The following is a 21284-nucleotide window of genomic DNA, read 5'->3' on the forward strand; positions in this document are numbered from 1 at the left end:
TTGAGGAGATTCATGTTCTTTGTTTCAGGTTTAATTGCATCTGTTGTACAATGCATATTTATTTTAATGATCGCATGTTACGATCACGTAACTGAAACTGTTTTTATTGCACAAACAATGTTATTAATATTAATTTAATTACTTTGGCAATACGTTCTCAACCGATCTCTTTAATGGCTTTTAGTTAAATTTAATTTTGCATTGCAATTATGTTTCTGTAGCCAAGATTTTAGTCAAAGGTCGTTTTTTACAAATTTAAAGATACCTTGAGTTTTAATTTATGTGTTGATAGCAATTTATGCATACAATAAATATTAAGAAACGGTTAGTTAATGAATTTGAAATATTTAAAGCTATGAGATTTTAAGTTTATGAAGAAAACTGCATTTTCCATTATCTTGGAAGGAAGCGATGGTTGCAATAGTAAAAATCTATCTGTTTCTTTTATGTGATTACTACGAGTATCTACTTACTCTGGGAATGTAATTACTTTAGACACAACAAAAAATCTTTCTATCTCGTTCAACAATTGGAATGTACCGGAAATTTCCACGGTTCACTAAAAGTCTCATTTTGATGCATTTTCTAATTGGAATCGTACCGTTATTTCTCTTTACAGAATTTTAACTCTAGATCAAAATTCAGTATTGTATATGTACCTACTTATTTGTGATGTAGACCATTTTTTCTAGTTTTGAGTAAAAATCTAGAAAATTTAATTCAGAAGCGTGAATTCCATAGTTTAATAAGATTTCAAAGTTTGCATAGCTATAATTTGTTATTATTCAGTTCGTATAATTTTCATAAATTATGCAACAACGTTGTTTATAGACAGTTTTTTGGTTTTGAATTTACAAAGTAAACCACTTTATTGACTTCGTCGAATGTTTTTACCCTGTCAGTTTTTTATCAACTCAAGTGCCTCTCTTGATACTCTCCATAGTCATTAAATTCATAATTTGAAGTCTAAAATGGAATTTTTATATAAATTTCACGGCATGAATCATAACTGAATCAAAAAAGACGTTTAATAACAGTGGTTTGTATACATCTGATTCAAGTAAAAAAAACGAACTTGTATTACCGATTCTCCTCGCCGACGAAACGAATGTTAGTGACCGACTTACTTCAGAAACCGGTTCCTTAAATTTTACCGAATGTAGACCAACCTTGGCATTGGTGATGAGTAAATTTTGCGGTTCTCAGGGTCATGTTTTATAAACACGGCAGTCGTTAGTGAGAAAAAAGATGACAGGACTGGGTATTGAAAGTCAATACATGAAATTTCAAAGAAATTTTACATCTAAGTATTTTCTGTCTATTTATTCTAGCATATTTGTTTGGCTTTGGACATAGCGATAAGATGGCAGATCAAGAGTGAATCTGATTCCTATATTCGTATGTATATGTGTATTAAATTAATAAATTTCTTCAGTTATACATCTACAACAACACTGTCTATTTCCAAACTCATGTCTGCACATTTTACCACTGATTTCCAAAGCCAATCAGCTGGCCTGTTCACTATTTTGGTCTTTATAATCAACCTATTAAAATAAACATCAAATCAATTGACAAAAATATCATCCACATACTGTACAGTATGATATCCACCAGTAAGCACCGGATGACATTTGTTACATAGAATCTCAATTTCGTATATGTTAACTAGCATATATATCAAAGATAGGGAATTGGATTTTCCAGATTTTAAAATTATGCCAAACTCAATCAAACTTTCGTCTCGTACACTGTCTACAAAGTAATTTAATGTTACGTAATGTTCATACGCACTCATCCGTGAGCATTGTATTAAAGCAAGTAATCGAGTTTTAATTGCACTCGAAAAAACGGCATTATTGAATGATCGTAGTTAATGTATGTCAATTAATTTCTTGCTTGGCCAGTCGCTGTAATGCCTATACTTCCGATGCTATATGTGTGTGACAAACATGGAGACATGAGTGTTAATAGCCTCTTTTTCTGTTTCGTTTTAATTAATCTCATACAATTATTTTAAGGCAATGTTCTTTAGACTTTTTATATTGTGAGAAGCTGTAAACTCAACGGTATATATGAATTTGCATTGACATTAAGATCTCTGGATGATCCTTATCGAAAATGTTTTGGGTTTAACGCTGTCAATTGTTATTACTAGCAAGAAATTAATAACTCCTCAAAGTAGAATTCGCTTTAAACATTTGAATTTTGATTAAAATATATTAATTAATAAATCGATGCTATGTGTCGTGGTTTCATAAAAACAAATATCTATGTTCAGTCTTAAAAAAGAGTATACCTTTACTTAGATATATCTACTCTTTTAAGAATGATATCTGATAAAACCGCTCTCTTTATTGTAACAACCGTAAACTGTGTCATGTTTTATTTGAATTCCACCAGATTAAAGACAAGTTTATTGCTTACTTAAATTGATGTAAGTAAAGAAAACTCGCAATACTTATATTGCGAGTTTTCGAGCTTTAAACTTGTATAATATATGTGTAATATGTAGAAACAGTACCCCAAGGCTAAAATTATAGAAACATTCTAATGCACGTAAAACCTGTATTAACAAACCTCAGTATAACTCTCTTGGATTTGGTAAATACAATAGCAATGAAATCAGAACTATCAAAGATTATACTAGCTATGTTGGCAACTTATTATATTTAATACTAGCGGACGCCCGCGACTTCGTCCGCCCTTAGACCTCTTTAAAATGGAGTACCTGCTCCCGTTTCCCCAACAATTCCCTTCACTGATCTGCTCCTATTTATCGTAGCGTGATGAAAAGTATACTATAACTTGCCCAAGAGTATGAAGAATAATTGTACCAAGTTTCTTTAAAATCCGTCGAGTAGTTTTTGTTTCAGACAGACAGATTGCATTTTTGGTCAGTGTGTGATTAGTGATCAGTATTGATCACTAATCACACCCTGATAGTAATTTTGGAAATATATTTCATGTACAAAATTGACCTCTCTACAGATTTATTATAAGTATAGATTTTGCTGAGTTGCGAATATCACAATGATATTATCATTGAAGTCAGCAAAAAGATCTTCTGATAATTCTCTTTTTAATGGCGCATAAACGTAGATTCATTAGATTACCAGTAGGCGGATGCAGGTGTTCTCTGTGCACCCACTCGTATATTCAAGCCTTTAACAGGTTGTGCGTAATCTTTGCGTCCATCGACACGGCAATAGCTTTATCTTAATCACTGAACATGATTTTGCTGTTTCTTTTTTCTACTGCGTTCTCGTTAAGTGTAACTACGATATTATGAAGATTACTCTTAATTTCGTTTCTGTTATCGTTAGTATCAAACGTAAGTATAGCCTCAGATTTTAACTTGGTAATCTTTATATGACACTAGCGTACGCCCCCTGATTCACTCGCTTAGTTGATGGTCGGAGTACGGAGATAAAATATGGTTTCAATTGCTAACGGTGTCGCTTTATATTGTTGTATGAATTTTTGAATTCTGTTTCAAAGAATTTGGTTCAAAGTTCCAGTACCTTAAAGGTTAATTTTTTTTTATGATAATCTTAATTGCCATTAGTTTTGAGATTAATTCTCTCACTTCTTCTTGATTGATTAAGACTCACATTCAATTATTCGGCGACGGTGACCATTTGCCTAAGTAACTGACTCCTACTAATTATACCATAAGCAAGTATGGACTTTGGACCACGTGGGCTTTTAATTATTAAACTTTAAAGATGTCTGATAAATGGCGACGAAGCTACTGTCTGGTAACTGAGGACTGAATTCCTTATATTAATTACCCCCAAGAAAAATAAAACGTTTTACACCTAGACGATTCTGTGTGTCAGAGATCTTTGAAATCTGCTGATAAAGCCACCAACCACTCGTTGTAGTTTCATACCGCACTTATGCTAGAAATAGCTGACAGATTTTGAGCTTTTATAAACAAAGGTCTGGAAATCAGAAACTCTCGCTTACAGGTATTTAACAAATTCTATTTTTAACAATAGAACTGTGCACAAAATAATCTTGCATGTTTAGAAAATCAAAGTCATCTTAACCTTGAACAACGTACATATTCTTTAACATAAAACCAGAGCGCGTCACTAAATACAACCATTTTTCCTGCATAACACTGAAACAAAAAGTGAGCAATACATGGAAATTCACATCTAAGAATTTTCATTGTGTGAGCTAAAGCGATAAGATAATGGTACGAACACACGTCATTTGTTCTACGTTACAAACGTTGGATATTTGTAACTTTTCATAATAAAACGTACTATAGACTGTATTATGGTACATTTAAATATTTCGTTACGCTTATTTTGACGCGGTTTGTATAATTTAACGTGCAACGTACAATCTTAATCATCTATTTGTAACATTTATCTAGAGAATTTATCAAGGTTTAATAAAAGGTCTACTTCATAACTCAACAGAGTTTCTTGATTAATATCTTGTTGAAAGGCATTCTAAGGAAGTTAATGATTTACAATGTTTACCATATTCAACAGTTCTATTACTTTTATTACTATAGTATAATTTTCGGTTAATATTCGTGAGGCATCCCTTCGACAACCACTTTTACAGATTTTCTAATCTAGCGAATGGTTGCCATGAAATGTTTGACGACTAGAGACATGATGTCTCATGCTATAATATATAATAAATATTATGGGCGATTGAGGGTCTTAGATTCTTGCTATAATGCATAAACATGCTATGTCCCAAAGCCACCTATAAGGAGCATGAGGTGATGAACTGTCAGCTTTTATAAACCAAGGTTTAGCTTTTAGACTATTATTGTCATCACCACTCCATATGATAAAAACTCAAGTATTTTTAAAAAAAGCAGCATTCGCCTTCGACATCAATTTTAGTGAAACTTGTTAAATAAGTTTTTGAAATATTGCATTGCGTATTTTATAACCGGGTTAACAAGTCTAGTTATAATCTCACCTGATCTCTTGTAAGTCCTCAGTTGTGAACTCATTACTCGCGACGGCGTTATTTTTTACGTCGTCTTATTCCAGTAATGTGAGTAAAATAAACGAGATCCCCGCTTCAATGTCAATTTAATTAGCTGTGAGCTTACTCGCAAGTGGCAATAAATAATGATTTGATGTCATATGAATCTGTATAAATCTGGTACAGACCCGGAGGTTGACTAATTCAGAATCTTTTTGACTCATCAAATGTACACATCTGGTTCTCGTATGTGAATATTTAAAATCATTTAATTTTCATTAAATTCTTAGTTGTCTTTCTGTTAATAGCTAAACCAGATATAAAAAATAAGCTTCACAAGTTGGGGTCTGGACCGTCGAAATCTACTTTGCAAAACCACTATGGCCCATTGTCCATCCATAGGAACTTACTGTACATTAGTCAGAACTCAAAGCATATATGCTGGCAAACTGTTAGTTTTCATTAAGGTCTGATTACAGAGGTTCTCATCCGATTTTCTCGTAAGGAGTATAATATGGATATATTTTTGGATACAAAACTTGATAGTCATTGACCATAAGAAACAAGACACTGAAACCACAGAAGTATATCCTTTCAACAAAGTAAACTTAAGGTAAATTATAGTCAACCTCAGGGTGTACTTAAAAGTATATCAATACAGTTATAAAAAACGCATAAATAACTGAGCCAAGCGAGGTCGTGAAATGTTGTACAGACTTGAAAATTTAATTAAATCATACAATTATTTATTTGTCACCAAAACAATTAATTTTTTTGTAGTTTTTTAAAATTTTGTAGCTTCAAAACGGATGAATCGATTTTGTGTAGACGAGAGATAGACATCATTATGTCAACCCATCGCAACGAAAAATAGAGAGATATTTTCGATTTTGCCACTATTGGTCTACATATTTTGTCTTTCTTTCGTCTCAAGATACGTACGTCTTGGTGCGCATCATAGGCTACTTGAACTAGCGTAAAGTTTTATTTATTTTTAATAAAATTGTGTTAGAAGTGAGTAGTCTAATTGTCGTCGGGATCGAACCTGTGACATATCGGTCATTTGTCCGTCCCTTTTACCGCAGTACCATTGAGATTGTTAAGTTCGTCGAAGGCGATCATTTATGTTTCTAATTTAACTAACATTTTTAAGTACCATATAATGTGTGATTGCCGCTTCAATGTTTGCACCGGAACATCTGTCTCTACAATATAAACGGTGTCACACAGTTCAAGTTCTCGACATGATTCATCACTTACGCTCTTATGCCGAGCCGGTTGACAATCATATTATCATTTAAGATTTCTTCAATTTATCTTATCAGAGTATGGCCTGCAAAGTTCTGCTTACGATCTATAGCTGTATGGTTAAAAATTAAGACTAGTTCTTAATTTTCGTCGTTGGTCTATGTCGAAATTCTCAATTAAAATTCTCAGCCCGGAGTTGAAAAGTTAGTGGTGCTACTCGTTCCTTACAGAGCACATTAAGCCGTCGGCTCCGATCGTTATCATTAACATCTGATAGTGATGGTTATAGAAGTAAAAATTATCACCCTAAGCTCGCCAAGCCGCATTGGAGAAACAGCAACGGAAAAACTCCATAACCCGTATAAAGAGAGAAGTTTGGTCCCTGTGGTAGGCCATTAAAATACGCTGATAATGATAATGATGATCTTTTTACCAGTGGACAGCCATTCATAGTTATATTAAACGCGGTCATTAAGTTCATTCGAAGAAAAGGGCAAAGTTTGAGGCCACCAGGTCATGTCTAATGGCATGCCGTGACCGAAATTTCTAACGCTGTTGTAATATCAGCTTTCTTCGGTTTCCTTAAAGTGTATAAATCGTTGTTGGAGGTTAAATCCACGCCTTATAAGTCTGCTACGAAAGCCCATTGTTGTCCAACACGCTCTAGAAATATCAGAGGTCAGGACATGAATGACATGATTGATGTCAGTGTTAGTTTATGTAGAAAACAATGCTATTAAATTAGGTTCTTTGACCTTTGAGTTTGTAGACTTTTGTCATAATCTACTGTGTTATAACATTATCATTATCATGTTTATCTTCTATATTGATATAATTGATGCTTCTTGTTAATTTCAAATGTATAATTTTTTTAGTGGAAAGTGAACATGATTACTGGAGCATTAATTATAATTTCTAATATTATTGTGTACTTTACCTAAAATCACATAAATCGTTGTTAAAAATAGAATCAGGTATTTTTTAATATCTCTAGAAATGTACATTTCGTTACTCGATAAAAATATATTTAATGAATTCAAATATTTATTTAATTATCATAATATCATGTAATATTTAATTACTTACGCATTATGTTTCCATAACTAGATGATCTCGCGAGTAATGGAAATTGAAAGTCTTCCCAATCAATATGCAATCGAATATGCATTCATTTCTCATGAGACTGACACAAATGAAAGTTATTCCCCAGCCGGCTGGTTATGACTTTCTTCAATGCACTTGTGCCCAATGTAAATTCTAATAGATTATCATTGCTGTTTAGGCTCTGTAGTTTGAACGCTTTCGCAACTGTTGGTGGTTTTCCATCTGGTTCGTGTAATTCGTGTCCATTTATTTCCGCCAGTGCCACTTTGTTTATTCATACGTTTTTCTTTTCTTTTCTCATAATGATAAATCTAGTCTGCCTTTGTTTTTGTGCTTAGTGTTCTGTGACTCACGTCTAGTCGTCAGTCGGGTAAGTAGACATTGTGATTCGTCTCATAGTCACGCGCTACATCTGGGTATGTACTAATTAAATAAGTCGTCACGACGAGTTTTTATTAATTATTATAATTTTATTTTAAATTTAATTTAATAAATAGTTAAAGCTTTAGTTTCATATCTTTATATATTGTATGGTGATATTTTTTAATTTCCATATTATATCTTTCATTCCCATGGTAAAATTTTCACATACTCGTAGATATGTATTTTATTTTAATTAGGTAATGCTTTGTTAACTGTTCTCTTCTTTGCTTTAGTTTCTATTTCTACAGTTCGTCTTTTATCATATTTCTACTCACTTTTGAATATAAGTTGAAATTATTTATGAACAAATATCTTTACCATTTTTCATAGCGTGTCCGTCAGCAATTAACTTTGTAGTCTGACCTGAATCTCCGTCATTCCACATCAAATAGCATGTGTTAGATTATATCCTATTATGCAACGGTGTTGTAAGATTTCATTTTCATTTGATCCGCACAATTAATACAAGCTCGTTCTTAACTGTTATTACCTAGTTATTACAGTGTTGTTTCACAAAAGCGTTACGCTTGCGGTAGACGATAATAATTCAGTGGGCAATTTGTCTCTTTCCGCTTTTTGATGGCGTTTGTGTACACTTTCACTTTTGAAAATTTAAGCTGCTTTAAAAATAAACTAATTATTAAAACTTTATTATGATGATTATTTAAAGTATTTATTGTTTAAATCGATAATTTATAGTGTATATTACTTTGTACCTTTATCATAGTCAGTCTAGTTAAGCTTGAATATCTTTGAGTGTCTGAAAAAAGTGACAGCGTGTGGACAGAGTATTTCAATTTCAATTTCATATTTAAAAAAAGAGTCATTAATGACTCTTCTTTGAAATATGCCCGAGGAAGTACTACCGCAATTGTTATTTATATCGCCATCATACTTATTACTACCACAAAGCAACATTTCTTTATAAATCTGAAAATATTTACAGGCACATGAGACAGATATACGGGTATATAAGGCAGCGCATTGTAGGACTTGTCGCTTGCACTGCGAAGTATTTTTCAATAGTGATGATTTACCACTTGCCCCCAGATGGGTCAATTGTTTGATCCAGCAACTATTACTATGAAAAAAGTGTAAGAATTAAAATAGAATTTGATGCATTCAAATAGTCTGTTATAGTAATTGATAGCTTACTGTTTATTGTGCAGGCCTGTGTAATTAAAGTTTATGGATACAACATACTCAATAGTAAACGAAAGTAAAAAAACATTGGAAGAACCCTAAACATTCAACGCAGCTGCCGTTCCGGTGGGTGCATCCGGAAACAAAAATGCTAAATAAGTCCACAGCGGTGTAGAGCCAAACAACTCGGTTGTTGATAAACATATGTATTATATAAACATGGCTGTCTGTTTATATTCCCCTAAAGTATATTATGTTCACACTCTTGCTAAGTACGAGTTTATCCCTTAAATAGTGACTTTTGTAAACATGAAGTTCTTTGCCTTAATCAAAGTAAATAATTCACTATAGTACAGTGGAATCACAAATAACATTAACAAAACTTCAGTAGAATTAAAAGGTAAATCTAGCGATGAAGGTAAGATAGACCAAGATCTGCCCGGTAATCATCTCTTAAGTTTTCGGAGTTATGTTAGTATCACTTGATAACTGTCAAGGAAAACATATTAAGGAAATCTGCAAACCTGAACTCTATCTATACCGTTGTCAAAGGCGTGTGAAGTGGACTTCAACTTAAACCCTTTTCATTCTGACACAAAAGCTTTGGTGGGCTAACAATAATGGTTTACGAAAAAATTTTTAAATGTTATTAAACATTTATGATCACGTCAGAGATAATGTAACGTAACTTACGATAAAATATATACGGAAATATTCATTGTTCCACTTTTGTGATAATGTTATACTATGTTGTTACAATAAACAAAACACTTACTTCAATTACGCAACATTCAGAAGTGTAACACGTGTTTGTGTAGAAAGTGAAGTGAATTATGTATCTCGACAGAGTTACTCTCAGACTTACTAGCATATACATAGTACAATTATTCATTCCAGTCGGTAAAATGACAAGTGCAACTGTCACTGAAATGTCATTTTACTAGTAAAATAACATTTCAGTGACAGTTGCATTTGTATTTATACTGATTGGAATGAATCCTCCGACTATAGCTTATGAGATATGCAATATAGTATTGATTTGTTTCGGAAACAACGCAAAGCTAAAATATATCGCATTCGTTTTAATTCACGGACTGACGACAATATACTATTTCAAAGATAGAAAAGTTAGGTAAATTTTGATTGTAGTGATAATATAATAGATCCTGCTTGTATAAATCATATTTAACCCTGTATTTAATTACAACTGTAGATGTCTGGATCTGTTCCTGTCATTATCAAAATTTAACTGTACAGTTATAATACTATTCAGATATAGATATTTTATTTATTTAGATACTTAGGTTCAAAATATCATACTTAAGTAGGTAGGCTATATTTGTTTCAAAAAATGTAACCTCTATTAATTGTGTGTATTCAGTGTCCCTATTTTAAACCGGAAAACATTGTATTTCTTCAAATTCTTTATTTATCTTAATAAAGATTTTAATAAGAAACATTGAAACTGCTTAATCTGTTTGGGGTCCACAATACCTTACTTAGACATGTCGAGAAACGACATCATGTCGTACTTGTTTTGTTACATTAGTATCTGAGGCATGTCCTACTGGTTGTCACTTTTTATGCATGCCTGCACTCTGCTCTTATTCAGCTTGTACGCACAACTTTTTATATGGTTTAGTATTAGCGTACATTTATGTTTTGGTTTCTAATGAGATGCTATTTTAAACTCAACTCTGTATATTAATTAGTATTCAGTAGATAATTTTATACCGGTTCAGATGTTGCTTCCTTTGTTTCATGAAGTCCAATGTCCATCAAAGTGCAACAATTATATGATGATTTATGATCATTGATGGTGTGGTTAAGTAATTTTACTTACATTGTATTTATTAATAGTAATCGTAGTATATAGTATTTAATAAAGTATCCAATGACGTTGAAGAGTTCATTTGTTTGAACAATATTTGAAATATCACCAACCAATTCTGATCATCGTTCTAAAATAACCTGTAATTTTAGAATGATGATCAGGGTGGTTTTTACGTTTGTTACTTCTTACCCAAATCTTGAAGGTTGGTTCAAATGAATATGTAGGTCGGTAGGCGTGTATGATTTTTCGATTGACATAAATGATGTTTTATATGGAGGTGGAGGGTAGAAGTAGTAAGTAATTGCAGTCCACGAGCTAAGCCGAGTTAGTTTATTCTAGCCTACATAACTTACGCAGTTTTTCTTACTTGTGTGCAAACTGCAAACTAAGCTAACTGAATTATACGAAATTAAGTTGGTTGTGTAAGATTCACCTCAATTATGAAGGTGACAAAGATTTACATTTTTTGTGTTTACTTATTTGTACACTTATTTCACAATTCGTATTAATACACTAACACCTGCGGCTTAGACTACGTAGAAACCCTGAACTAAGACATTCTTTATTTCTATTGAATAATACTATATTTTATTAAAACCGCATTAAAATCCATTGCACGGTTAAAATGATTGAAACCTGTTATAGCTATCCTTAATCTTAAGTCTCTTTCTTGTTCTATATAGATTGTGCTTTATACAACACCATGTTTCTTGCAGTGAACCATGACGATGGACAAACAGCTGGTGTGGGTGCGCGACCCCAGCGAGGGGTTCGTCCTCGCCCGCATCCACGAGCTCATGGGCGAGGAGGCGGATGTGTTCCCGCTGGACAACAAGCATCCGCGGCGGGTGTGCAGTTTCGACGACATCTTCCCCGCGGGCGACCCTGCCAAGGATGTCGATGATAACTGTAAGTATAACTTCTTCACTTTATTATTTTATGGTCCGCTAAAACCCTCTCTCGTGCGATTTCTTGGAACTTTGACCTACTAAGCTCTAAGGTCTGGTCCGCATTTCTTCTCTCATGAGCTTGATGATACCCTAGCTGGGACCCTAGCATGGTCGCCAAACATCAACACTTCCATGATGTGTTCGATTTTTGGCAACCCTGCTAGGGATGTCGATGAGGACTCATCATCATCAGCTATTATAATAGTCCGCTAAAATCCTCTTGTTATTAGAGGATGTAGGTCTATTTCTTCATCGTCAACCTAACAATGGTCTGTTCACAGAACAGAAAACGCTATAAGCTAACGCTAGTCTACTAAAGTCCTCTCTTATTATTGGAGGTTGTTCGTAATTAGACATTTGTGTTGATAAGTCACAACCACAATAAACATCCATTGCCTTAAAAATATCAATATGATATAGATAACAGAAAGAATACACAGAATTCTCCTTTTCAATCTTTCAGTAATCAGATGGAAAAGTTGAATGAGAACAAATAAAATACTAAGATTTAGAGGAACTGTAATACGAAGCTGGTTATGAATGCTCATTGCTCATGGAAAACCGGCTCATTTTCTTGTTTGTCGACTACCTTGATAAACGGGCTAAAACTACTTTGCAGTTGGGAATGTCGAAAAGTCCTCTTTTCTTTATAGGACTTCCACGGGTTCGAAGCCCGACTAATTCGGCTTTCGAATTATGAAATCGGATAATATTTTGCACAACCCAAGAAAAAATCTGCCAAGCAATTTTCACTGACTGATTGACTGATTTGGGTTTAGTTTTTGCTGATTTTTGGTTGATCATTCTCAGCTATGATGGATAAAGATTTCGGCAGCATTTTTCACTGTGATGGAGAAAACTACTAAAGCTTGGCAACTTCGATCGTAACACTCCCGGTTGTTTGCGCGGGCCGGGGGGCGTGTAGCGATGAATGAAAAACCCACGACTGATGCATCTCACTTTCCCGCACGTACACACCCGCGCAGTCTTTCCCCCCGTCGCCCGCATATCATGCGAGTGTCATCAATGAACTTGACCAGACACTAGTCATTCTTGCTATATTAGCTATATATTTTCACATATTAATGAAATACTATCTACGATAATAATCTTCTTTATGGTTTTTCAAAATGTGAATTTCAATTACAGGTGAACTAATGTTCCTGAACGAGGCAACACTGCTCAACAATATACTAACTCGCTATAAGAAGAGCAAGATCTACGTAAGTACTTACACGTACTCGCTTAACACCTTCACTCTGTTCATTTGGTACGGGGTGTTTTGACCCCGTACTTAAATTTTCATTGTGATAGCACTTTTAAATTTTACCTTGACCATTTTTGAAACTTATAAATTTTATCTTAACTTAAACTTTATTATTTTTGTGCAGTTCGAGGTTAATGTGACGCCGTATTTAGATAAACCAAGTAACTTTGGCTTCAATTTTGAATTCACATTCGTTTATTACAATTAGGGTTGGTTTACAGACACTTTTTCTTATTAGCATATTATATTCATCTCCTTTCAATACTAAACCAAGATAAAGTTATAGTCTGAGGGAGTTAAAAAAGCTATGTTTTTGAAAGCCGGCACCCCAGGTGCGACACTTACGGGGCTATTTAGGCCCCGTATCGCATCGAACGTGTTAACCTACCAACTAGTCACCTCGTGCTGATATCGCGTGAGTCACGCTGCCTTGGCGTCGCTATCGATTCAGAAATTATGTTCCGTGGTCTTGTAATTATGTACGAGTGCTCCTTCAGTAGATATCTTCTAATGGCATCTTCAGGAAGATTCTACTCGTAGAATGTTCCGTATATCAACTTTGTACATAATTAACTGAGACTGCATCACTGCTTTCTATCAGACTTGGTTGTAGTATAGTATTTGTCATACAAAAATAATATTGTAATAAGGATCCATTTGCATTAATTTCAATTGAATTTGAAACCTCAATAGCTCAACGGTAAGAGCGGTCGGACTCATCACCGAGGGGTGGTAGTTCGATCTCTGCCCCGTTGGTCTATTGTCGTACCCACTCCTTGCACAGTCTTTCCAGACTAGTTGGAGGGGAATGGGAATATTGGTCATATTATAAAAAAATATGGCAAATATTAAAAGAAAAAAAATAAAGATAAACTAATAAATGATTTTAGGTTTTACTGATTTTAGGTTATCGTCTTTGTCGTCATTCTTTTACAACGAATATAGCACTGATAGATGAAATTAGTTTCTAATAAGCCAACGCCCTGCGGTTTCACTCGCGTAACTCCTGTTTCCATGGGAATACAGGAATAAAACAAACACACAAACTCACAAACTTCAACTCTTAATAATATTTATCATTAACAACCCATATTCGGCTCACTACTGAGCTCAAGTCTCCTTACAGAAGGAGAGGTGTTAGACAATAGTCTACCACGCCGGCCCAATGCGAATTAAGAAAATTATTGGGAAACGTGATATTTAATTTCTTAAAATGCACATAGCTGAAATGATTGATGATTCGAACCCACACCCTCCGTAATCGGAGGCAGAGAATCCTCTGGGCTATCACGGCTTTATAATATTAGTATAGATTACAGCCTTCAGAGTATTTTCCATATTATTGACAAAGGAAAACGCGTACACCACACTACTACTACTACTACTACTCAGTTGTACGCCGCGTTACATGAACAAAATCATGACTAAACCCCTCGTATAAGTTTGAAACTGGTCGATAATATTACGGCAATTATCACAGAAGCTTCAGTCACGTTTCTATTTCAATATCAATATCTTATAATATAGAAATACTAACAAAAGGGCAAAAAAGCCGCAACTATGATAATGCCGTCCATGTTACAAGCATTATACCATTTATACCTCACCTTGACCGAACAAGCCAGCGTTATCGATTATGACGGGCGCAGATATTACGAGCAAAGAAGGTAACACGGGTTTAATACGGTATATTCAATGACTACTGTCATTGGTCGGATGAATACTGCGTATAAAAATGTGACATTTTGTTCTGCATTTTGTTTCATATGAGTCAATTATGTAGGGTTCATCACTCACTGCTGAGCTCGAGTCTCCTCTCAGAATGAGAGGGGTTAGGCCAATAGTCCACCACGCTAGCCCAAAGCGGATTGGCAAACTTCACACACGCAGAGAATTAAGAAAATTCTCTGGTATGCAGGTTTCCTCACGATGTTTTCCTTCACAGTTTGAGACACGTGATATTTAATTTCTTAAAATGCACACAACTGAAAATTTGTAGGTGCATGCCCCGGAAAGGATTCGAACCCACACCCTCCGGAATTGGAGGAAGAGGTCATATCCACTGGGCTATCACGGCTCTCATGTAGGGTTACCATGTCTAAAATCTGACAACTAGGACAAGAGTAAAGCTCAAAATCTACGCTCATATTATAAAGTGGAAATAATTGTGTGTTTGTAGCGAACAGGTTCCGAACATTATCAGCAAGTAACATGCGCTATATCACCATATTCCTGGTCGATCGGAAACTACGCGTGTAAAACCGCGGGGTGTCCGCTAGTGATGTGTGACATGACGCGCTCGTCTGTACGTCACATGTATCACTTTGCTTGTTGTTATTACAATTTTGTGTAATAGCCTTTTGTTTATATTACAGTATGTTGTACCATATAGTAAAACAATGAGACTTATGACTCACTTAAAAATACCATAAATTGATTACTGTTTAAATATCCACGTCTGAAAGTCTGTTAGCTCCATAAAATGTAAAGTTTATATCTATACATAATATTATAAAGAGGAAAACTTTGTTTGTATCATTGTAATGAATAGGCTCAAAAACTACTGGACCGATTTTAAAAATTCTTTCACCATTTGAAAGCTACATTATCCACAAAAAATTATTTTGTTAAATTTTATTTTGGAGAAAAATAGGGTTCCGTAAGATATTTGGGCTTTTCGGACACAAGGTGTAAAAAACAACAAGTAAGGTAAGTAGGAGTAGGGTTGGGGTAGGGGTAGGATAGGGGTAGTTGAAAGTTTACATCGAATTTCACGCGGACGCAGTCGCGGGCGTCGGCTAGTCTATACTATCTATACTAATCTTCTATACTAATATTATAAAGAGGTAAAGTTTGTAAGTTTGTAAGTTTGTCACATTTTTTAAATGGGGTAATCTTCGGAACTACTGGTCCGATTTTAAAAATTCTTTCACCAGTAGAATGCTACATTATCGGGGAGTGCTATAGGCTATATTTTATATTGGTATTATATATATTAGCTGACTTATCACAGTTTTTGTTATACAGGTCGGACTGAAAATCCTCTTAAACAGACTTATTCGCATGCGCTGCCTTAACTATTGTGTAAAATTGAAATTAACGTATGAAGACTTTATGTATCTTTAAAAGTTCTACAAAAAAGTCCGCGACACCATATATCTATCTTCTATATATTAGCAGATATAGTACCTTTTGTGTTTTAAAAATTATTAATTTTATATACTTAGGTTTACGTCATTATTTATACAACTAACCTTTAATCCTTATTTAAATAAATTATTTAATAATCACAAGGATATTATGGAGATGAGATTTGCCCTTTACAGTATGTTAATTACTTAAATAGTTTCGGAGATAATACAAAATTTCTAAAAGACGCAGAAATTCCGCTATATGACGCCCGGCGCTTTCATTTACGTGGTTCCCGTTCCCGTGTGAATATGGCGATCAAACATAGCCTATGACACTCGCAAATAACGTAGCTTTCTATTGGTAAAACAATTTTCCAAAGCGGTCCACTAGATCCAGAGATTACCTCCTACAACCACACGAACTTTACCTCTTTATATTATTAGCATGGAAGTCTCTATTTCTCTTGGTCATACCACCACTCTCGAAGGACTGGACCGATTTTGCTTAGGGTAGGAGTAAGATAGAGAAGTTACAGGGTAGGGTAGGGTACGGGTAGGGAAGCGTAGGGGTAGGGTAGGTTTAGGGCCGGGTTTAGGATAGTGGTAGGGTAGGGGTAGAGGTAGGGTAGTGGTAGGGTAGAGGTACGGGTAGGATAGGGAAGTGGTAGGGTAGGGGTAGGATAGGCGTGAGATAGGGGTACGGGTGGGATAGGGGTAGGAAAGGGATAGGGTACGGGGAGGGTAGGGGTAGGATGGGGGTAGGGTGTAGGTAAGGTAGGGGTAGAGTAGTTGTAGGATGGGGTTAGGGGCAGGGTAGGGTAGGGTAGGAGTAGGGTAGATGTAAGGGTTGGGTAGGGTAGGGTTGGGGTAGTGATAGGGTAGGGGTAGGGTAGGGTAGGGGTAGGGTAGGGTAGGGGTAGCAGTAAAGTTGACATCGAAATTTACGCGGACGAAGTCGCGGGCGTCCGCTAGTAGATAATAAGCGGACGCCCGCGACTTCGTCAGTGGAATTCAGTTTTGTACAAATCCCGCGGGAACCATGGATTTTTCCGGGATGAAAAGTAGCCTATGTGTTAATCCAGAGTAAAATCTATTTCCATTCCAAATTTCAGCCAAATCGCTTCAGTAGCCGCAGCGTAAAAGAGGAACAAACATACTTACACACAAACTTTCGCCTTTATAATTTTAGTGTGATAATGTGATAAGCGAACAGCCGCGACTTTTTCCGCCCTTAGACCTCCTTAATCTGACCCAGTTCCAAAATCCGTTCTTAGTGGACATCTTCTAGCTATAAACTAACACCCTGCCAAATTTCAACTAAGTACGTCTAGCAAGTTTTCGAGATTGATGACCTTTCGCTTTAATTTATGTATAGATAGGTAGATATAACTATATATTTTTTTTTCTTTACAAGTTAGCCCTTGACTACAATCTCACCTGATGGTAAGTGATGATGCAGTCCAATATGGAAGCGAGCTAACTTGTTAGGAGGAGGATGAAAATCCACACGGTTTCTACACGGCATCGTACCGGAACGCTAAATCGCTTGGCGGTACGTCTTTACCGATAGGGTGGTAACTAGCCACGGCCGAGGCCTCCCACCAGTCAGACCTGGACAAATTAAAAAAATCTCAATCTGCCCAGCCGGGGATCGAACCCAGGACCTCCGTCTTGTAAATCCACCGCGCATACCACTGCGCCACGGAGGCCGTCAAAAAATGTTAATTAAAGTATTATTTTAATTCCAGACCTACGTCGCAAACATCCTACTAGCGGTCAACCCGTATGAAGACATTCCAGACATGTACTCGCCCACCACGATCAAGAAATACCAGGGCAGGTCCTTGGGAGAGCTGCCACCTCATGTGTTCGCTATTGGTATGTAAATATCAGAGCTATCTGTTCCCATAAAATATCCTTCTACATTCTACAACCTTATTTTCTTTTTTTGGGGGTGGTGGGTGAGGGGGGTATCTCTCTGTGAGATACCCGACTTACTGAGGGACAAAACGGGTTAGGGTTCATTTACACGAACAGCAACCGCTACCGACGAACGCAGTCGCCGACGTATAGGCGGCAGTCAACGGCGGTCGACTGCAGTCGTCGGTAGCAGTAGCCAGCTCCCATTGACAACGTGCTGCTCCTGTAAATGAACTTATGTGGAACCTCACATCTTAAAATCGTCGGTGCCTCCGTTGCAATACGCCTCTAGTGCTCCTCTAAGAGTAAGAATTCTTAAACCTAGTGTTGGCAAAAACGACAACGAATATTTAAAATCTCAGAATGAACAGAATTGATTGATTTTTGGTTTGTGGATATAATTAATACGATTCATACTTATTTGTGTTTATCCTTATTAATTTGTTTAAATTTTTACCTATATTTTGTTTAAAACGCCATATTAGCACGCTCTGATTGCTACAACAATTTCCTTCCACCTCCAAACTTGGTGTTTGAACAGCTGAAATATACAATAAAATAACAATTTATAGTCATCATTAAAATATATGTGTTTTTATTTTATACTTTATTTATGATGGTTAAATGTTTTCAGCTGATAAATCATTCCGGGATATGAAAGCATTAAAACAATCACAATCTATCATCGTCTCCGGAGAATCAGGAGCGGGAAAAACAGAGTCAACCAAATACATCCTAAAGTATCTTTGCGATCTGTGGGCAAAGGGCGCAGGGCCTGTGGAACAGAAGATTTTAGATGGTAAGTAACTTGGATGGATCATACAGATTTAAAATTAAATGAGTGTATAAAAAGATGTCTGAAAGTGGCGCCAGTGACAGAAAAGTCGACGAGTAAAAGGTTAGCTTGGTTAGCTAGTAGACATATGATGTTGATGGACGAAAGTCATATTACCAGAAGAATTATGAAATTGCAAGTGGACAGTCGCCAAAGGAGGAAAAGTCAATGTAGAGATTGTTGACAATGTAAGGGTGTGTGTAACAGAAGTAGTTAGATAAGTTGACGAATGATAAAAGCGAATGAATGAAAATGTAAATTTCTGCCGACCCCACCTAAACTAAAGGCGAACTAATTTCTTAAAAGCAATATAAAAATGTAAGGAAAGTGAATATTTTGCTACATTACAAGAAGTAAAGTATGTTTTTATTGGTTTTATTTTTAATGTAGTATACATTAAAAATACAAAGTCATCATTACAAAAAGAAAAAAGACTGCTTAACAATTTAAAGTTGTAGAATGAAAAATAAAAATAAACCAACCATATTCAATCAGTTTTAACTTATCAAGGAAATGTTTCATTTTTTCAGCGAATCCAATCCTAGAGGCGTTCGGCAACGCAAAAACAACCCGCAACAATAACAGTTCACGATTTGGCAAATTTATGGAAGTTCACTTCTCTAACAAATATCAGGTCGTCGGAGGGCATATATCGCACTACCTGCTAGAAAAGTCCAGAATTTGCACGCAGAGTGCTGAAGAGAGGAACTATCATGTCTTCTATCTGCTATGCGCAGGAGCCCCACAGGAACTTCGTTCGGCATTGAAGATAACCAAGCCTGATGATTATTTGGTAAGCTATCAAGGTCTTCATTGTTTAGTCTAGTATAGTAATTTTTGTATAACACGAATACAAGTGGACCTAATGTCCTTCCCTGCACAATTTTTAATACTATGTTTTAAGCATTAGGCAGGGAAAAAAAATAGAAATTAAAAACATTTTTAAAAATAAACCTTTAGCTCAGATCAAATCTTGAAAATATCAAATGTACTTTTTAAACCTACAATTTTAGGTAACAACAAAATTGTGAAAAAAAAAAAAAAAAGAAAAGACTCACCTGAAATTGACACACATTAATAAAATACATAATACAAAATATAAATTCATAATCAATATTTATGTTATTTATCTAACCGTTTTGTTAAATTGTTACAGTATCTCAAAAACGGTTGCACACAATATTTCACATCGGCACAATCAGAGAAGAAAATAAATGCCAATCAAAAAGGCAAGCAGCAACAGGCCAAAGGAGGTTTGAGAGACCCCATACTGGACGACGTTGAGGACTTCCAGAGGTTGCATCAGGTATGTTTATACTAGCTTCATTTCATGAACATTTTGAGCCAAATTTGTAGTCCTTACTATTAGTATCTAATGGATTTAAACATATAATTAAAATGAAACATTCTATCCAGACAAAGAATAGAATTAACTATATTAACAACAGACTACTTTATTACAGAAATACAGAATGAATAATAATAATAATAATAAAAATTAAAAAAGGATAAATAAATAAATGAAAGAAAATAGTAATACTAGCTGACTGGATGATCTTTGTATCATCAGATGTTCCTTTAGTTACTAAACCACCCCTGTATTAGATCAAAATAAACTTAACGAATATTAAAATAGCTCAAGCTGTTTCCGTATTTCAGCAAAGAATATAGACAAACAGTACATACATATATCGAGAGAAGTGAAGAAAATAATAATTGATTTCTTCTTATTAAAATTCAAAATTTAGAATTACGAGCAATTTATTTCAATTAGACTTATTTTACAAGCACCTATGAAACATCAAGTTATGTCTTCATTTTATGGTGGTAATTAAAGTCGATAACTTAAAATTAAAGTTACGAGGGTAACAAAGCGCCTTGGTCCGAGAAGAGCCCACAACAAACTCAACCAACTCAACTCATCTCTTCCAGGCATTATCTCGTGTCGGTCTGTCAGAAGCGGAGAAGAAGTCTGTCTATTCAGTAGTTGCGGCAGTCCTCCATTTGGGCAACGTGGAGTTTGAAGAGGAGGGCGGGGCTCGAGGAGGGTGCCGAGTGAGTCCCGACTCGGAGGCCTCGCTGGCGACCGCGGCCTCATTGCTGGGCGTCGACCCCGGGGAGCTGCGGATGGCGCTGGTGTCCAGGCTCATGCAGAGCTCCCGCGGCGGCATGAAGGGGACCGCCATCATGTGAGTTGCTATTGAGTCCCGACTCTGGAGTTTAGAGCCAAAAAACTCAGACCAATTATTGTATAGGACCTGCCTCGTTACTAGAGTTTTTAGACATTAATTTTCTGACAAAGTTTATGATCAACGATCTAATGCGATTACGAGTATAAAAACTGTCTTTATAGTAACAATGTGTCATAGTTGTAATCGTGTTTGTCGGTTAAAGAGCTCCGTTAAAATACCTTTTTGTGTAGTGAAGAATAGCGTAAAAATGGGTAGAAACTTCAAGTCTACTA

The 21284-nt window shown here is 35.5% G+C and overlaps 1 protein-coding gene across 1 annotated transcript in view; it reads left to right on the forward strand.

Annotated features, from left to right (window-relative positions):
- The window catches only part of LOC112055051 (myosin heavy chain 95F), a 58605-nt gene that overhangs the window by 14777 nt on the left and 22544 nt on the right, over nucleotides 1-21284 (forward strand). The window contains exons 2-8 of the mRNA XM_052884777.1: nucleotides 11434-11626; nucleotides 12817-12890; nucleotides 17814-17943; nucleotides 18620-18784; nucleotides 19351-19613; nucleotides 19977-20126; nucleotides 20753-21009. Of these exons, the coding sequence (XP_052740737.1) occupies nucleotides 11440-11626; nucleotides 12817-12890; nucleotides 17814-17943; nucleotides 18620-18784; nucleotides 19351-19613; nucleotides 19977-20126; nucleotides 20753-21009 (1226 nt within the window). The 5' untranslated portion in view covers nucleotides 11434-11439. The remainder of the gene's footprint in view (nucleotides 1-11433; nucleotides 11627-12816; nucleotides 12891-17813; nucleotides 17944-18619; nucleotides 18785-19350; nucleotides 19614-19976; nucleotides 20127-20752; nucleotides 21010-21284) is intronic.

Source organism: Bicyclus anynana, chromosome 12, assembly GCF_947172395.1.
Source record: "Bicyclus anynana chromosome 12, ilBicAnyn1.1, whole genome shotgun sequence".
Lineage (NCBI taxonomy): Eukaryota > Metazoa > Arthropoda > Insecta > Lepidoptera > Nymphalidae > Bicyclus > Bicyclus anynana.